At 49.7% G+C, this 14697-nt stretch overlaps 2 protein-coding genes and 1 non-coding gene across 9 annotated transcripts in view; 1 reads left to right on the top strand and 2 right to left on the bottom strand.

Moving 5' to 3' along the window:
- Positions 1-8909, bottom strand: part of Unkl (unk like zinc finger) — a 48910-nt gene extending 40001 nt beyond the window's left edge. For 2 of the 7 annotated variants that reach the window (XR_001579614.2, XM_016005565.2), the window contains exons 1-2: positions 8753-8878; positions 7624-7833 (exon numbers count right to left, since the gene is read on the bottom strand). Coding sequence is in view for 4 of the 7 variants with exons in the window: in XM_016005565.2 (XP_015861051.1) it covers positions 7624-7833; positions 8753-8829 (287 nt within the window). In the remaining 3 variants the exon portion in view is untranslated. Of the gene's footprint in view, positions 1-7623; positions 7834-8322; positions 8496-8752 lie in introns of those variants that run through there. The other 5 variants (XM_016005568.3, XM_006971669.4, XM_076577528.1 and 2 more) reach the window with 5 other exon arrangements.
- On the top strand, positions 6952-7058 carry LOC121831871 (U6 spliceosomal RNA). The gene has a single exon (XR_006075473.1). It is a non-coding gene; the product is annotated as a U6 spliceosomal RNA (small nuclear RNA).
- A 3632-nt stretch (positions 8910-12541) lies between the features above and the next one.
- Uqcc4 (ubiquinol-cytochrome c reductase complex assembly factor 4) lies at positions 12542-13599 on the bottom strand. The gene is made up of 2 exons (XM_006971667.4): positions 13460-13599; positions 12542-13380 (listed from the first exon to the last, which is right to left on the bottom strand). Exons 1-2 carry the CDS (start codon positions 13489-13491, stop codon positions 12993-12995), a joined length of 420 nt encoding a protein of 139 aa, XP_006971729.1. The 5' UTR covers positions 13492-13599; the 3' UTR covers positions 12542-12992.
- Between the last annotated feature and the right edge of the window lie 1098 nt (positions 13600-14697).

The raw sequence follows: 14697 nt of genomic DNA on the forward strand, positions 1-14697 counted from the left end.
GCTAAGGTAGGATTTGAGCAGTCAGCCTTGGATGTGAGGAAGACAATGCTTTTACAGATCAGGGGTAGGGGGTTCCAAATGGGGAATTTGGCAGGCAAAATCAGGGCTACAGGAGAATGTAAGCATAACCAGTTAGTCCTGATGGCCTCCTGAAACAAAGACATGGTCGCAAGGTGGGTATAATGAGGTAGTCCTAACAACAGGTGGTCATAGCAGGGTTGGAAACAAAGGCAGGGGTGCGCCGGACGGTAGTGGTGCACGCCTTTAATCCCAGCACTCAGGAGGCAGAGCCAGGCGGATCTCTGTGAGTTCGAGGCCAGCCTGGACTACCAAGTGAGTCCCAGGAAAGGCACAAAGCTACACAGAGAAACCAAAAACAAAGGCAGGGGTGCAAGATGGTTAAAGAACTTCTTAAAACAAAGACATGAGGGGGCTGGAGAGATGGCTCAGAGGTTAAGAGCACTGACTGCTCTTCCAGAGGTCCTGAGTTCAATCCCCAGCAACCACATGGTGGCTCACAACCATCTGTAATGAGATCTGGTGCCCTCTTCTGGCCTGCAGTCATACATGCTGTATACATAATAAATAAATCTTAAAAAAAAAAAAAAAAAAAAAAAAAAAAAAACAAAGACATGATTGCCATTCCTGAACAGGCAGTCCAGAACCATTTGTTGTTAAGGTTACAGGTAGGACCCGTCCAATCCTTGAGAAACAGAGGTTTAATCATAAACAGGAATGAATCTGGTTTGTCTTTACTATAAGATGGCTTTTAAGCCTAAAATGGAGGGCAGGCTGGTGCTTCATCACCACTTGCATTAGAATAAAAATCAAGTGGGGGGGAGGGAAAGAGGTGTGGCCTTGTTGGAGGAAGTGTGTCATTGGGAGTGGGCTTTGAGGTTTCAAAAGCTGAAAGCAGGCCCAGTGTCTCTCTCTTCCTGCTGCCTGTGGATCCAAATGTAGACCTCTCAGGTACTTCTCCAGCAACATGTCTGCTTGCCTGCCACCATGCTTCCCACCATGATGATAATGGACTAAAGCTCTGAAACTGTAAGCCAGCCCCAGATAAATGCTGTCTTTTGTATGAGTTGCTGTAGTCATTCATGGTGTCTCATCACAGCAACAGAACACTGACCAAGATAGTTTCCATTCAAGATCCACAATGAAAGAGTCCCCTTACATGTTGAAACCCACCTAGACAATATCTGTTCCCAGATGCCCCAAGTATCTTTAGGAAATGGGAGGGAGGCTGCCCCATGAACTAAGTAGGAAAATGAGTCCCACTGCTCAGGAAAGTTGCATCAAATTAATGAGTTCAATTTTATGTATAAATAAGACAAACTGAAGCCTTTAGCCAGCTACATCACCAGGGACAGCCTAAGTAAGACTACAGTCAGCTGGCACACAGTGGGAGCTACCTGAACCTTCTCCATCCAAACAACCATGGGTACACGCTCCTGGCTCTCTGCAAGTTTACCTTTGCCTCCTAGAGTTCAGGAAGGCACACACAATGCCAAGTGATGTGCACCCGATCCCACGAGGTACCATACCTGGTCTCAGGTTAAGAATGGGAGCTTCTATCCTTCATGCCGGTCCCACTTTCCTCCCCAGAAACTACCTCAAAAGAGAGGTACTTGGTGTGACAGCACATGACCTTAATCCAAGCACTTGGGAGTCAGAGATAGGAGACAGGCAGATCCCGGTGAGTCTGAAGTCAGCCAAAGCCACAGAGTAAGATGATGGATGGATGGATGGATGGATAGATGACAGACTGACTTACTTTGCTTGCAGCCCCAGGAGCACCCATGCTGGATGAATGTAACCCCATTGCCTGCCCTAGATGCTGCTTAATGGGTGTGGGAGATGGATCCACCACTAGCTAATTAGCTGGCCAACCTAAGCAGGCCATGCGGAGCCTGAAGGCCAGTCCCCACAAGGGCAAGACCCACCACACATGACCCAGAGCAACTAATCGAGGCCAATGCTGGCAAAATGTTATGCCCACCAAAAAAAAGGGCAAGTTGTCATCCAGGATGGGATGAAGCAGGCAGTAGTACTCTGTGGAGCCAAACCTCCAAATGAAGTAGTTGGCAGGGGTCCAGTAATTACCCAAGAAGTACCAGAGGGGAGGACAGGCTGAATAGGGGTCACAGGAGGAGGCAGGAAGAGGTGACCACCAACCAGGAGAGTGCAGCAGCAATCTTAACAGGACTGTTTGACAGCAAGATTTCCCAGGGAGTGTGTGTGTCAACAAGGGAGAATTGGGAGGACTCGAAAGGGAGAGACAACTCAGGAGAGGGTGCTCACCCAGGTGAGTGATGGGAGGCAACCCAGAAGGAAAGGGTGAGGGGAGAGGAGGGCTGCTGACAAGGGCCAGCACTGCTGCCACCCAGAGGTGCCCATCCTCCTGGGGCAGACCCAGAGCCCTGGATGGGCCCAGCCAGCACCAAGACGAACTGGCTGCTCACTTTACCACACACTGGCTAAGGGGGCTTCACACTGAGAAATGCTGATGTTTTAAAATAATGGATTTGTGGGTCTAGGCATGAGGCTTAGAGGTAAAGCCCAGCTTTCTTGAGGACCTGGGTTCTATTTCCAGTACTATAACAAATGAATGCTCATTGACTGTTTGATAGAACGAAGAAAAAAAAAAAAGGAATTTCAAGACCCTGAAATAAAGAGAAAGCCCCACCATCAATGCTCTGGAAGGCACTATCTAATTTACAATTTCTATGGCAACCCTGCATGAACCAGAATATGCGTTTATTAATAAGACAAACTCCAGCCATTCCACATGTGCAGTGATGGGGAAGTCCTTCTCAGTAATTACTAAGCAGAGACTCCCAGCGGAGGCAGCCCGTCAAATGCTTCCTGAAGGGCAAGCCCATGTGCTCTAGATAAATTACAAACAAAAATCTTTCCTAAGACACATCTGACTCTTTTTAAGTACACATGCCCACAGAACACACCCCAAACTGAATGGCAAGCATTGGGACAAGTCCCACTTAGGTTTCCTACCGATAAACTACAAACTACTAAGCCTGAATGTTAGCTAACATGTCAGTAACAATGTCAGCATATGGTTAATTACCACTTGGACCTGTAGGTTGGTGATCACTGCAGCACACTTCACCCCGTTAAGAACGGACATACCTGCCAGGTGGTAGGTAGTGGCGCACGCCTTTAATCCCAGCACTCAGGAGGCAGAGGCAGGCGGATCTACAGAACGACACACCCTGGGTGCCCAGCAGTGACATGCTCCAATAACTAGGACAACCAAGTTTCAGAACCACAAACTGCCCGAGACATGCTCTATTTCTTCTTTTTTAGATTTATTTTCTTGTATGTGTGTGTATTCTGCCTGCGTGTACATCTGTGTACCATGTGTGTAGCTGCCACCTGCAGACTCAGAAGATTCGCTGGACCTGGAGTCATAGATAGGTTGTGGGCTGCCATGTGGGTACTAGAAACTGAGCCCAGGTCATCTGGAAGAGCAGCAAGTACTCCTAACCACTGAGCCAACCCTCCAGCCCAAGTCACGCTTTCTTTTTACAAATTAAAAGTATCACTGGTGAATTCTACGAGCTGTCCCCAGGCCATACTCTAGGACAAGGTCAGACAAGCCGGGTACCATTTGCCTCATGTATTCCTGCTGCAAGCTCAGGCAGCAGCCCCAAGGTGACCAAGAGATCATGGAAAACTAGGAACGGAGCCCAGGTCTTAGCCTGTCTTCTAAGGACATGTTTGAAGGAGCTAGTTCAAAAAGAATTAAATTCCACAGGTTGCATGTCTTTTTTTTTTTTTTTTTTTTTTTCCCAGACAGGGTTTCTCTGTGTAGTTTTGGTGCCTGTCCTGGATCTCGCTCTGTAGACCAGGCTGGCCTTGAACTCACAGGGATCCACCTGGCTCTGCCTCCCGAGTGCTGGGATTAAAAGCGTGCGCCACCACCGCCTGGCCTGACTATGGTTTTTGTTGTTGTTGTTGTTTTAAATTATTCCTGGGTGGTGGTGGCACTTGCCTTTAATCCCAGTGCTTGGGAGGTACAGACAAGCAGATCTGAGTTTGAAGCCAGCCTGTTCTACAGAGTGAGTTCCAGGAAAGCCAAGGCTACACAGAGAAATCCAGTCTCAAAACAACAAAAAGTACTGTATGTATTTAGTGTGTGTGTGTGTGTGTGTGTGTGTGTGTGTGTGTGTGTGTGTACAAGAGCATGTGTACAGAAGTCAGAGTATAATTTGCATGAGTTTTCTTCTTCCATTATGTGAGTCCTAAGGGTAAAACTTAAGTCATCATCAGGCTTGGCAGCTAGGTTCTTTACCTAGTGAACCGTATTGCTGGCTCTAGAACACTACTGTAACTGAAGCTCAGCAGGTGACATTATTTATCTAGTTTGGCCCTGGAGCTACATTACCAGCAAAAATATATCTACTAACAACCTTTCTGTGAGGGGTTGGAGAGCTGGCTCAGCAGTTAAGAGCATATACTGCTCTTCCAGAGGACCCTGGGTTCAATTCCCAGCACCCACATGGCAGCTCACAACTGTCTGTAACTCTAGTTCCAGGGGACAGGACACCCATGGCAAAATACAAATGCACAGAAAATGAAAATAAATACATTTAAAAAAAGAACATATACTGCTCTTGCAGAGGAGCTAAGTTGAGCTTTCAGAATTCACATGGAGTAATTCACAACCAGCTCCAGGAGATCCTCTGGACTTTGTGGGCACCTGAACTCTCATGTGCACAAGACAGACAGAAACACACACACCCTACCTCTGAACAGGAAGCAGCTATCCCCCACCTCCCCAAACTGCCCAAAAGATGAAGGTGGAGGTGCACGCCTTTAATCCCAGCACTCAGGAGGCAGAGGCAGGTGGATCTCTGTGAGCTCAAGGTCAGCCTGGTCTATAGAACGAAGGACAGCCAGGGGCTTCACAGAGAAGCCCTGTCTCAAAAAAGAAAAGAAAAGAAAAGAAAAGAAAAGAAAAGAAAAGAAAAGAAAAGAAAAGAAAAGAAAAGAAAAGAAAAGAAAAGAAAAGAAAAGAAAAGATGGGACTGGAGAGATGGCTTAGTAGTTAAAAGCACTGGCTGCTCTTCTAGAGGACCTGAGTTCAATCCCCAGCACAGTCACAACTCTGTAACTCCCGTTCCAGGGGACCCGACACCCTCACTAGGACATACATGCAGGCAAACCACCAACGCACCACATAAAGTGAAAAAGAAAAGAAAAAGGAAGGAAGGGCACAGTGTCAAGTGTGACGATACCTGTAATTCCAGCCTTAGGAGACTGAGGCAGGAGGATCAGAGTTGAAAAATCAGCCTATACTACGCAGAAAATTCCTATTAAAGGAATAAATAAATAAAAAGCCCAGTATGGTGGCACACGCCTTTAATCCTAGCACTTGGGAGGCAGAGGCAGGCAGATCTCTGTGAGTTCGAGGCCAGCCTGGTCTACAGAGTGAGTTCCAGGAAAGGCACCAAACTACATGAAGAAACCCTGTCTCAAAAAAAAAAAAAAAAAAAAAAAGAAGAAGAAGAAGAAAGAGAGAAAGAAAGAAAGAAAGAAAAGAAAAGAAAAGAAAAGATCCTAGCACTCAGAAGGCAGAGGCAAGCAATTACTGGAAGTTCCAGGCCAGTCAGGTCTACACAGTAAGTTCCAGGCCATTTGGAAGTACATAGTGAGTCTCTGAGGGAAGCTAGAGATATGATCAGTGGAAGAGGGTTGGCCCTTGGCTTCTCTCCCTAGTAACATACATATGAAAACAGCCATACTTCCCCACATCCAACAAAAACAAAAAGAACCTCCAGCACCACATTCTCTATGACTATGACAATGACTTCACTGGGTGCCAGACCCTCCGGTGTCAAGAGATCAGGCCTTCAAGACAGAGACTGACCTCACAGGCAGGAAGCAGCTGCCACCACATCCCCAAACTGCCCAAAGGATCAAGGTGACACCTCTCAATACTATGTACCACCTCCCTCTGAACACAGAGTCTGACCTGGACTTTCTGTCTCCGTTTTTCAAAATGAGACAATTGGGGCTGGAGAGACGGTCAGTCAGTAAAATACCTGCCTTGCAACTATAAAGAACTGATTTAAAAACAAAAGAAAAGAAAAAGAACTGATTTTGATCCCCAGAACTCTAGAAAAGAAAAAAAAAATGGGTACAGTGGCCCACGGTTGCAGTCCCAGTGACTGATAGGGAGGCAGAGACAGGCAGTCCCGGGCGCTTGCTAGCAGACCATCAAGCCTAACCTACTTGACCAGCTTCAGGCCAATGAGAGACTCTTTCAAAACAAGGTGAGGGACACACATGAGGCTGACCTGTGGACTCCCATCTAGGTATGCACAAGAGTATGAGCACCCACAGACACCCTGCACCTGCATACACACACACACACACACACACACACACACACACACACACACACACACACACGCGAGCGCACGCGCGCATACACATGCGTACAGACACACAAAGACATCTGCTCATAATACCATTAGGAAACGTGTAAAATATAAACCAACCCAAACAAAACCTTGACTTACTAAAATATGAAAGTGTTACATAAATGACAATGTGCTAATAAAACAATTTTCCAGCTGGGCAGTGATGGCGCACGCCTTTAATACCAGCACTCAGGAGGCAGAGCCAGGTGGATCTCTGTGAGTTCGAGGCCAGCCTGGTCTACACAGCGAGATCCAGGACAGGTACCAAGACTACACAGAGAAACCCTGTCTCGGAAAACCAAAAAAAAAAAAAAAAAATTTTTTTTTTTTTTAAAATAATGGCAGGGTAGTTCAGTGGTGGAGTCCTTGCCTAATATATGCAAGGCCATGGGTGTCATTTCATATACAATACGTTATTAATAATAATAAAAAAAGCAAAATCATCTCACGAATCCTTCTCAGATTAACAGTTCCGCTCCCCTTCTTTAAAATACACAGGGAAGTGCCCGCTTCAGCAGCTCACACACTAAAATTGGAACAATACAGCGAAGGCTGGCATGGCCCCTTCGCAAAGAAATCGCGCAAATTCATGAAATGTTCCGTATTTTTTGCGGTCGGAATGTAAAACAAAACAAAACAAAAAAATACCAGTAAGCAGCAAGGAAACATTCCATGCTTACATGTACGCAAGCGCTTGGCTGAAAAGCAACTGACCGCACGAAACCATTTTAAATCCGGTAGCTGCCAAACATTGGCCAATTTTAAAGTAGAGCACGGGACAGGGGAAGGGTGGAAAGTAAATCAAAATCTGTTTGAATTACCTAAGACTTTCCCCCTACAACACACCTAATCTTTCAGGGAACTAGCCTAAAAATGGGGAACCCCTCACACAGACACTCTGCTGAAAACCTGAGTGAAAAATGAAGTTCCCCTCCACAGGTAGCAGATGTTAAAATGAACCGGAGCCAGCCTAGTGGCATACACCTTTGATTCCAGCACTTGGGGAGCCGAGGCGGGTGGATCTCTGGGTTCGAGGCCAGCTTGGTTTACAGAGTTTTCCAGGACAGCCAGAGCTGCACAGAGATCCTTTTTAAAAACAAAAACCAGGAACCTCAAGGACCTGTTGACCTGTCCTGGGAAGAGGCCAACAGCCACCCTCTGGAGCCCCACTTACTCGTCGCCGTCGGGACACAGGCCGGTGGCCTCATCATACTTGGAGCAGTACACGTCCGGGCTGTAGTTGAAGGTGCCATCCCGCCGTCGGAGCGGTCTGCGCCGACGCTGATTTAGGAAATGCCAATGGAAACAGGTGAACGGCCTGTGCTGGCTGCACTTATGCTGCAAAAACAGGGAGCACTGCTCTGTCCTAAACTCCTTTAGATACCTAAAAAGACAAACAGCGTTGCGGGCCGCAGCCGCCGCCGGCTGCAGGCCCCTTGGACGCGGCGGGGCAGGGTCCCAGACCCAAAGCCCCCCAAGTCCATCTGACTTCCACCGCCTGGTACCCTCCCCTTTCCGCGGGCACAGTCCCTGGACCCCAGGCGCCACCCCCCAACTCAGACACCAGGTAACTCCATTAGACTCTCCGCCCCCTGACCCTAAATACCATTTCCCAGTTCCCCAACTCGAGGCGCACACCTCCTCCCAGCGTGCCACCCCCAAGTCCGATCCCAGATAACTCTACACAACTAGACTCCGTTCTCCGCCCCCTTCAACACAGTCCCTGACCCCAGGCGCCACCTCTCAATCTCCCGACCCGGTCTCCCGACTCCCGCGCAACTCCCTTCTCGGGTTCCAGATGGACTGCAAGCTCCACCCGCCCACACCAAGCGCTACCCCTCTTCTGCGCCGCAGAAACGACCCCCAAGCTCACAGCCCAGGCGTCCATCCGACCCTAGGTGCGACTCCGCCTCCCATCCAGAAGCCACCCCAGACCCCGGGCGCCGCCTCTCAAGCTCAGGCGGCGACTGCCCGGGTTCCGATGGTCGCGCGTCCATCTCCAGCCCAGGCGCGGCCCTGAGCCCCAAACGCAGGCGCTGTTTCCAGACTCCAGCTTGGCGGGCAGTGTCGCGGGAGACCAGAAGCAAGCCGGGCCCCCAGGCCAGGGGTCACCGAAGACCCTGGGCACCACCTCTCCACCTTAGGCGGCGGCCCGCGCCCGGACGGCGTGACCCGCAAGGGCTGGCGGCGGGGGCGCGGGCGGGGCGCACCCTCATCGGCGACACCCGGGCCCGGGGCGCGCACGAGCCGCTCCCCTGCGCCGTGGCGTCCCGGAGGCCACGGGCCGGAGCCCAGGCACTGACCTGTAGTGGGTTGGTTTTTCGGTCTGCGGGGGGGACCCGCTCAGCGACGCCGCCGCCGCTTTCGAAACCGACGGCATTTTCAGTCAAAACAATGCAGCGCGCATGCGCCGCGCCGGCGCCCCCGGATCTCCCCCCGCACCGAGCCCCCTGCGCCCCCCGCCGCGCCGGCCACACCCCCGGGCACGCCGCGCCGGCCACGCCCCCGCCGACCCCTCGCCCACGCGCGCCGTGCGGCGGGGGCGGCACGCAGAACCTGCGGGCCCCCTACGGCAGCAAGTTATAGGCGCAAAGCAGGACACGCCCGTCGGTGTAGAGTCCCCTCGCTGGCCTCTGAGTCCAGGGCCATGGACCGGTGTGGGGACGCGAGGGCTGCTCGTGGGCACAAGCTTCTTTTAGCTAGAAAAGGTCTATAATTAGACTGTGGCGATGGCCACCCCTTTATTAAAAAATTGTGAATTTCAGGATGGACCGAGTGTGAATTCTCTGTTGAGCTGCTTTAAAAAAAATAAACACTGTGTAAAAGGTTGGCAGATGAGTGCATAGGATAAAGATGTACAGGGTGGTCAGGAATGAGTGGGCTGGGATCCACAGGGTGCTGGGCGCACGTTGTGGGCGGGGCTCTGCAGGTGCTAGGATGAATTCGCAAGGGAGAAGCCAGGGCTAGCATTCACTAGTATGAAACTGTGTGACATGAGACATCGTAAATGCAAAGAAAAGTGACCACAACTCCTCAGCTGACAGCATGGTTCTCTGAGGGATAGTTTGAGCAGCAAGCTCTAAGACCACAGGTACTCTGAAAGGAAAGGCTGGAAAGCAGTTTATCCTCCTGCTTACAGAAGGTAATCTGTCCCATTTCTAGGAACACCCATATGAAATATGAACAAAAATAATACGGCCCAAGTATGTAAGCTACATTTTAAAACACGGAAAAGGTAAGATTATCACTTGCCAGTAGGATGACTTACAGCTTCATGGGACATTTTGTAGACACTTTGTTTTAAACTTTTGGTAGTTTGGTTTGGTTCTGGTGCTAGAGGTTGAACTCAGAGCCTTGTGAATGTTAGCCAAGCACTCTATCATTGAGTATTATCCCTAGCCCAAAAACCCTGAAATTAATTTCTTTTAAAAAGGAAGGTGATGTGGTTGCACAAGTATGTAATCCTCACACTCAAGAGCTGGAGACAGTGAGTTCTAGGCCAGCCCAGGCTGTAAGAGACCCTGTCTCAAAGAAACCAAAAAACCAGGAAGATTGTCACTTCAAAATAGATCAAACAGAAGAACAAAGCAGGGAAGGACAGACAGGATCTACAGAGAAATAAACACATCTCAAGACTGCTGAAGAGTGGGAAATGAAGACTCCATCACCTGTGGCATCCACATAAGAATCTCTCTCTCTCTCTTTTTTTTTTTTTTTTTTTTTGGTGTTTCGAGACAGGGTTTCGCTGTGTAAGCTTTGCGCCTGTCCTGGAACTCACTCTGTAGCCCAGGCTGGCCTGGAGCTCACAGAGATCCACCTGCCTCTGCCTCCCAAGTGCTGGGATTAAAGGCTTGCGCCACCACCACCTGGCCAAGTCTCCTTTTTATTGAAGCTGTTATTCAAGGGCTGGAAATTTAAAACAAAAACAGGTTTTTCTCTGTGTAATAGCTCACTTTTCGGAAGACTGCCCAACACTATTGAGACCTTCCATTTTAAGAGCTTACAAAAAGTAACTGTTGGGGCTGGGGAGATGGCTCAGTCATTAAAAGTACTGACTCCTCTTCCAGAGGACCCAAGGTCAATTCCTAGGACCCACATGTTGGCTCACAGCCATTATAACTCCAGTTCCAGGGGATCTGACACCCTCTTCTGACCTCATGGGCACCAGGCAAGCATGTGGTGCACATACATGCATATATCATACACATAAAATAAATCTAACTTTTTTTGCCAGGTGATGGTGGCACACACCTTTAATACCAGCACTCAGGAGGCAGAGGCAGGCAAATCTCTGTGAGTTCGAGGCCAGCCTGGTCTACAGAGTGAGATCCAGGACAGGCACCAAAACTACACAGAGAAACCCTGTCTCAAAAACAAAAAACAAAGAAAAGAATCTAATTTTTTAAGTGGCTGTTAGGTTAACTCCTTTTCCCTTGAAAGGACATGTTTTACTTAATAATTTCCTCTGCCCAACAGCTTATCTCTCTCTCATACATGCAGCAACCACTAGTGCTGGCTGATATTTGCAGGTCCTCTCCCTACATGTTTACTGGGCACTTACCAGGCTGGGCACCTTAGGAAAAACACAAGCTACAGCCACAGAATGACAGGGTTATAGAGAAACCCTGTCTTAAAATTCAAAAACAAAAACAAAAAACACCAAACAGATGTGTAGTAAGTGTGCCCACTGTCTCAAACAGATGTGTGTAGTGTGTCCACTGTCTCAAACAGCCAAAGTTCTCCTTTTGCTCATGAGTTCAACTACCCACATCACTGGGGAGAAGTGATCTGCCTGGGAGCACTGTGGACCTGCTGCATGGAATGTGACTTTTTTTTTTTAAGTATTTATTATATATCTGTGTGTGTGTGTGTGTGTGTGTGTGTGTGTGCGCGCGCGCGCTCTATCTGCACCTTTACACCAGAAGAGGGCATTAGATCCTACTATAGATAGTTGTGAGCCACCATGTGGTTGCCAGGAATTGAATTCAGGACCTCTGGAAGAGCAGTCAGTGCTCTTAACCACTGAGCCATCTCTCCAGCCCCTGGCATTTTCCCCCTTCCCCCAAAACCAATTCTATGTGAGCTGGGAATAGAGCTCAGTGGTGGGCTAGCATGCTAGATTCCTGGGTTCAACCCCCAACCCTGTTAATTAAAAAAAAAAAAAAAAAAGACAGAAACAAAAATCCACTGGGTCATTGAAAAGTTTGTTTTTTGAAACAGGGTCTCCCTATGGAGCCCAGGCAGACCTCAGTCTTCCAAGTGATGGGATTACAGGCATTCACTACTAGCAAGCACTTAGTTTTTGTTTTGCTTTGTTTTAAGTTCTCAAGTGGGAGAGAAGAGCAAAAAAAAAAACAGAAAAGGTTGGCTGCTGGCCTAGAAAATTGCTCCTTTTAAAACAAGATGCCATAGATCCTGCTGCCCACCTTTTTTTTTTTTTTTTTTGTGATATATATTTTTTATTTTACAATACCATTCAGTTCTACATATCAGCCATGGGTTCCCCTATTCTCCCCCCTCCCACGCCCTCCCCTTACCCCCAGCCCACCCTCCATTCCCATCTCCTCCAGGACAAGTCCTCCCCCGAGGACTGTGATCGACTTGGTAGACTCAGTCCAGGGAGGTCCAGTCCCTTCCTCCCAGACTGAGCCAGGTGTCCCTGCATAAGTTCCTGGTTTCAAACAGCCAACTCATGGAATGAATATGTTTTCTGTTTCATTTTCTTTTTTTTTTTTTTTTTTTGGTTTTTCGAGACAGGGTTTCTCTGTGTAGCTTTGCGCCTTTCCTGGAGCTCACTTGGTAGCCCAGGCTGGCCTCGAACTCACAGAGATCCGCTTGGCTCTGCCTCCCGAGTGCTGGGATTAAAGGCGTGCGCCACCACCGCCCGGCCCTGCTGCCCACCTTTAACCCCATCATTGGAGAGCTGGAGGCAGAGGCAGACAGATCTCTGTCTGAGGTGAGGCTGGTCTACACAGCCAGTTCCAGGCCAGTCAGACCTATATAGGGAAGTCTCAGTCTCAAAAAAACAAAACAAACAAACGAAAAACAACGACCACTACAACAACAAAAAACCACTTGATGCAAGGGGAGAATTGTGTTCATTAGACTTTACAAATGTATTTTGCATCTGTTAGCATTTAAAGTAGCTCCAACTGATGTTGTACACACCATGGCATAATACAAAGTGCGAACCTTCTGCAGTTATTCTGTGTCAGAAAGCAAATGAACTGCAGGTAACATCCCCACCAGAACTGCCCTGGAAACATGATTAGGCTGTACAAACACATCACAAACTCAACAGCACACGGGGCAGCCAAAACCTTCTCTATGAACCTCAAAAGTCCTTTGGACGTAATCACTGGGCACTGGTGTCCTGGCAAGGATCAGATTTCGAGCCTCCAATTCCGTGCTGTGTTCTCGCGTCTCAGCTCCAAAAGTCCTTTTAAAGCATCGAAGACGCATACAGAATCAGGTCAGAAATCGCCAAACTCGACAACGGAACAGAGGGACGGCCGCCTGTTTTCTTCCTCAGCAGGAACCCTGTTACGTTCTAGCTCCGTAAAAATCCGGAGCTTCGGGCTCCTCCAGACGACCGTCCGGCTCCTCCTCGTCCTCCTCGTCCTCCTCTCCCAACACCTGTCTCAACCACTGGTCCGTGCTAGTCTCCTGCCTTAGATAGCACCAGAGGATCAGAATCGTGAGGGTGAAGGTGATCGGCAGCACTTTCCACAAGGGCCGCTGCTGCTCCTTCCCCAGCGAATGCTCCACCGTCCAGCGGGCTGGGGTGGCTTTGCTGGAGGAAAACTGGATGGGGAGGTTGAGGTCGTCTTTCTCCTCTTCCCTGTCTGTAGGCTGGGCTGGAGACCCGCCATGGGGCGGCGGGTGCAGGCTTCGCGAAGCCCAGCCCAGAAGCCGCAGAGCCCGGACCGCTCTGGAAGAGAGTCAGCAGTCAGCGTCCCGCCGCCACGGCCGCCTCCCGCCCCAGCCCACCTGCACCTCCCAGCGCTCACCCCGCACCCCGGGAACACAGGACACCGCTCATAGCGACCTCGGCTCGCACTCGGCGGCGCCCTGCGCTTTCGTGGCTTCCGGCGCACAGAACCGGAAGTCGAACTTCACATCCACTATCTCTCACGACTACAGAACGTGTGTCCAGCCGCGCAGCGGAAATGACGCGCTTCCTCCCTCGAGCTCTTCCGTCTCGGGTTCCGCCCTGGTGGCCCAATGGCTTTCGTGTGTCTGTCGGTCTCTCGGTGGAGACTGGAGCCGGCGGGGCGGCTCCGGGAAGAGCTTGGCTGGGGGGCTGTTCAGTCTGATGCCCGAGATGCGCACAGACGTGAGAACCCTTGGCCTCTGCTGCCTTCTTTCCAGGACCATCATCCCGGAGGGACTTGGTCTCTTTTCTTCCGAAGCGCGTCTTCCATTCTTAGCGCTCTATCCAGGATCTCAGCCTCTTGCTTGGCCAGTGTCTCAGCTGCCAGCTACGTCCACCTCAGTTATGCCCGAAGGTGGGAAGCCTTCGCATCGTAGACGCCACTTGGCCAAGTCCCCAGAATCCCTTTGCCCTCAGGGAGAATGGAAATGGCTCTGTGGGGGATGTCCAGACCCTGGATAAGTTACCAGCCTACAGGGAGGCGATTCTGGAATTAAACTCCGTACCTCACCTGGCGTTTTGAGCTGGGAGCTGATTGAGGCTCAGTGCATCTTCAGAACCAGGCAAGCCTGTAATCCCCACACCGGAGGCAGGGACAGGAGGACCGCTGGTTCCAGGCCAGCTTGGACTATATAGATAGAACACCAACCCGATATAAAATACAAAATCAAAAGACAGGATCAGCCCCAACAGTATCTATCTACCTATGCTACATAGAAACTGCCATGAGTTATATCACTCTGGATTTGTTCTTGATCTATGAATCAGTCACAAAAAAAATATGAACACCTCCCTCTCTGTCTCACGGGTCAGACAGCTGTGAGTCCCAGAAACCTAGGATCCCTTCTGGGCAAGCAGAGTCCCCATGCTTCTATTTTGCTCAGGGGATAGTGTCTGAAGGCACCAGAGCATGGGAAGGGAGAAGTTAGACAGGAAGTTGACCTTTCAGCCTGTGACTGGTAGTGAGGTAGACATTCCTGCTAGGGGAAGCCCAGTCTTACACAGCACCCCTAAAGAGGTGGAGGATGCCCTCACTAGGCTTCAGAGAGGGAAAGACAACCCCTCACAGTACAGCAACCTGGCTCCTGAAGACAT

Source organism: Peromyscus maniculatus, chromosome 8 (genome assembly GCF_049852395.1).
Source record: "Peromyscus maniculatus bairdii isolate BWxNUB_F1_BW_parent chromosome 8, HU_Pman_BW_mat_3.1, whole genome shotgun sequence".
Lineage (NCBI taxonomy): Eukaryota > Metazoa > Chordata > Mammalia > Rodentia > Cricetidae > Peromyscus > Peromyscus maniculatus.

Bases quoted from the DNA above. Each gene is read 5' to 3' on its own strand.
- Uqcc4 (XM_006971667.4), bottom strand. From the start codon at position 13,491: ATGAGCGGTGTCCTGTGTTCCCGGGGTGCGGG. The intron at 13,381-13,459 runs GTGAGCGCTGGG...ACTCTCTTCCAG, and splicing joins CTGTGTTCCCGGGGTGCGGG to AGCGGTCCGGGCTCTGCGGC.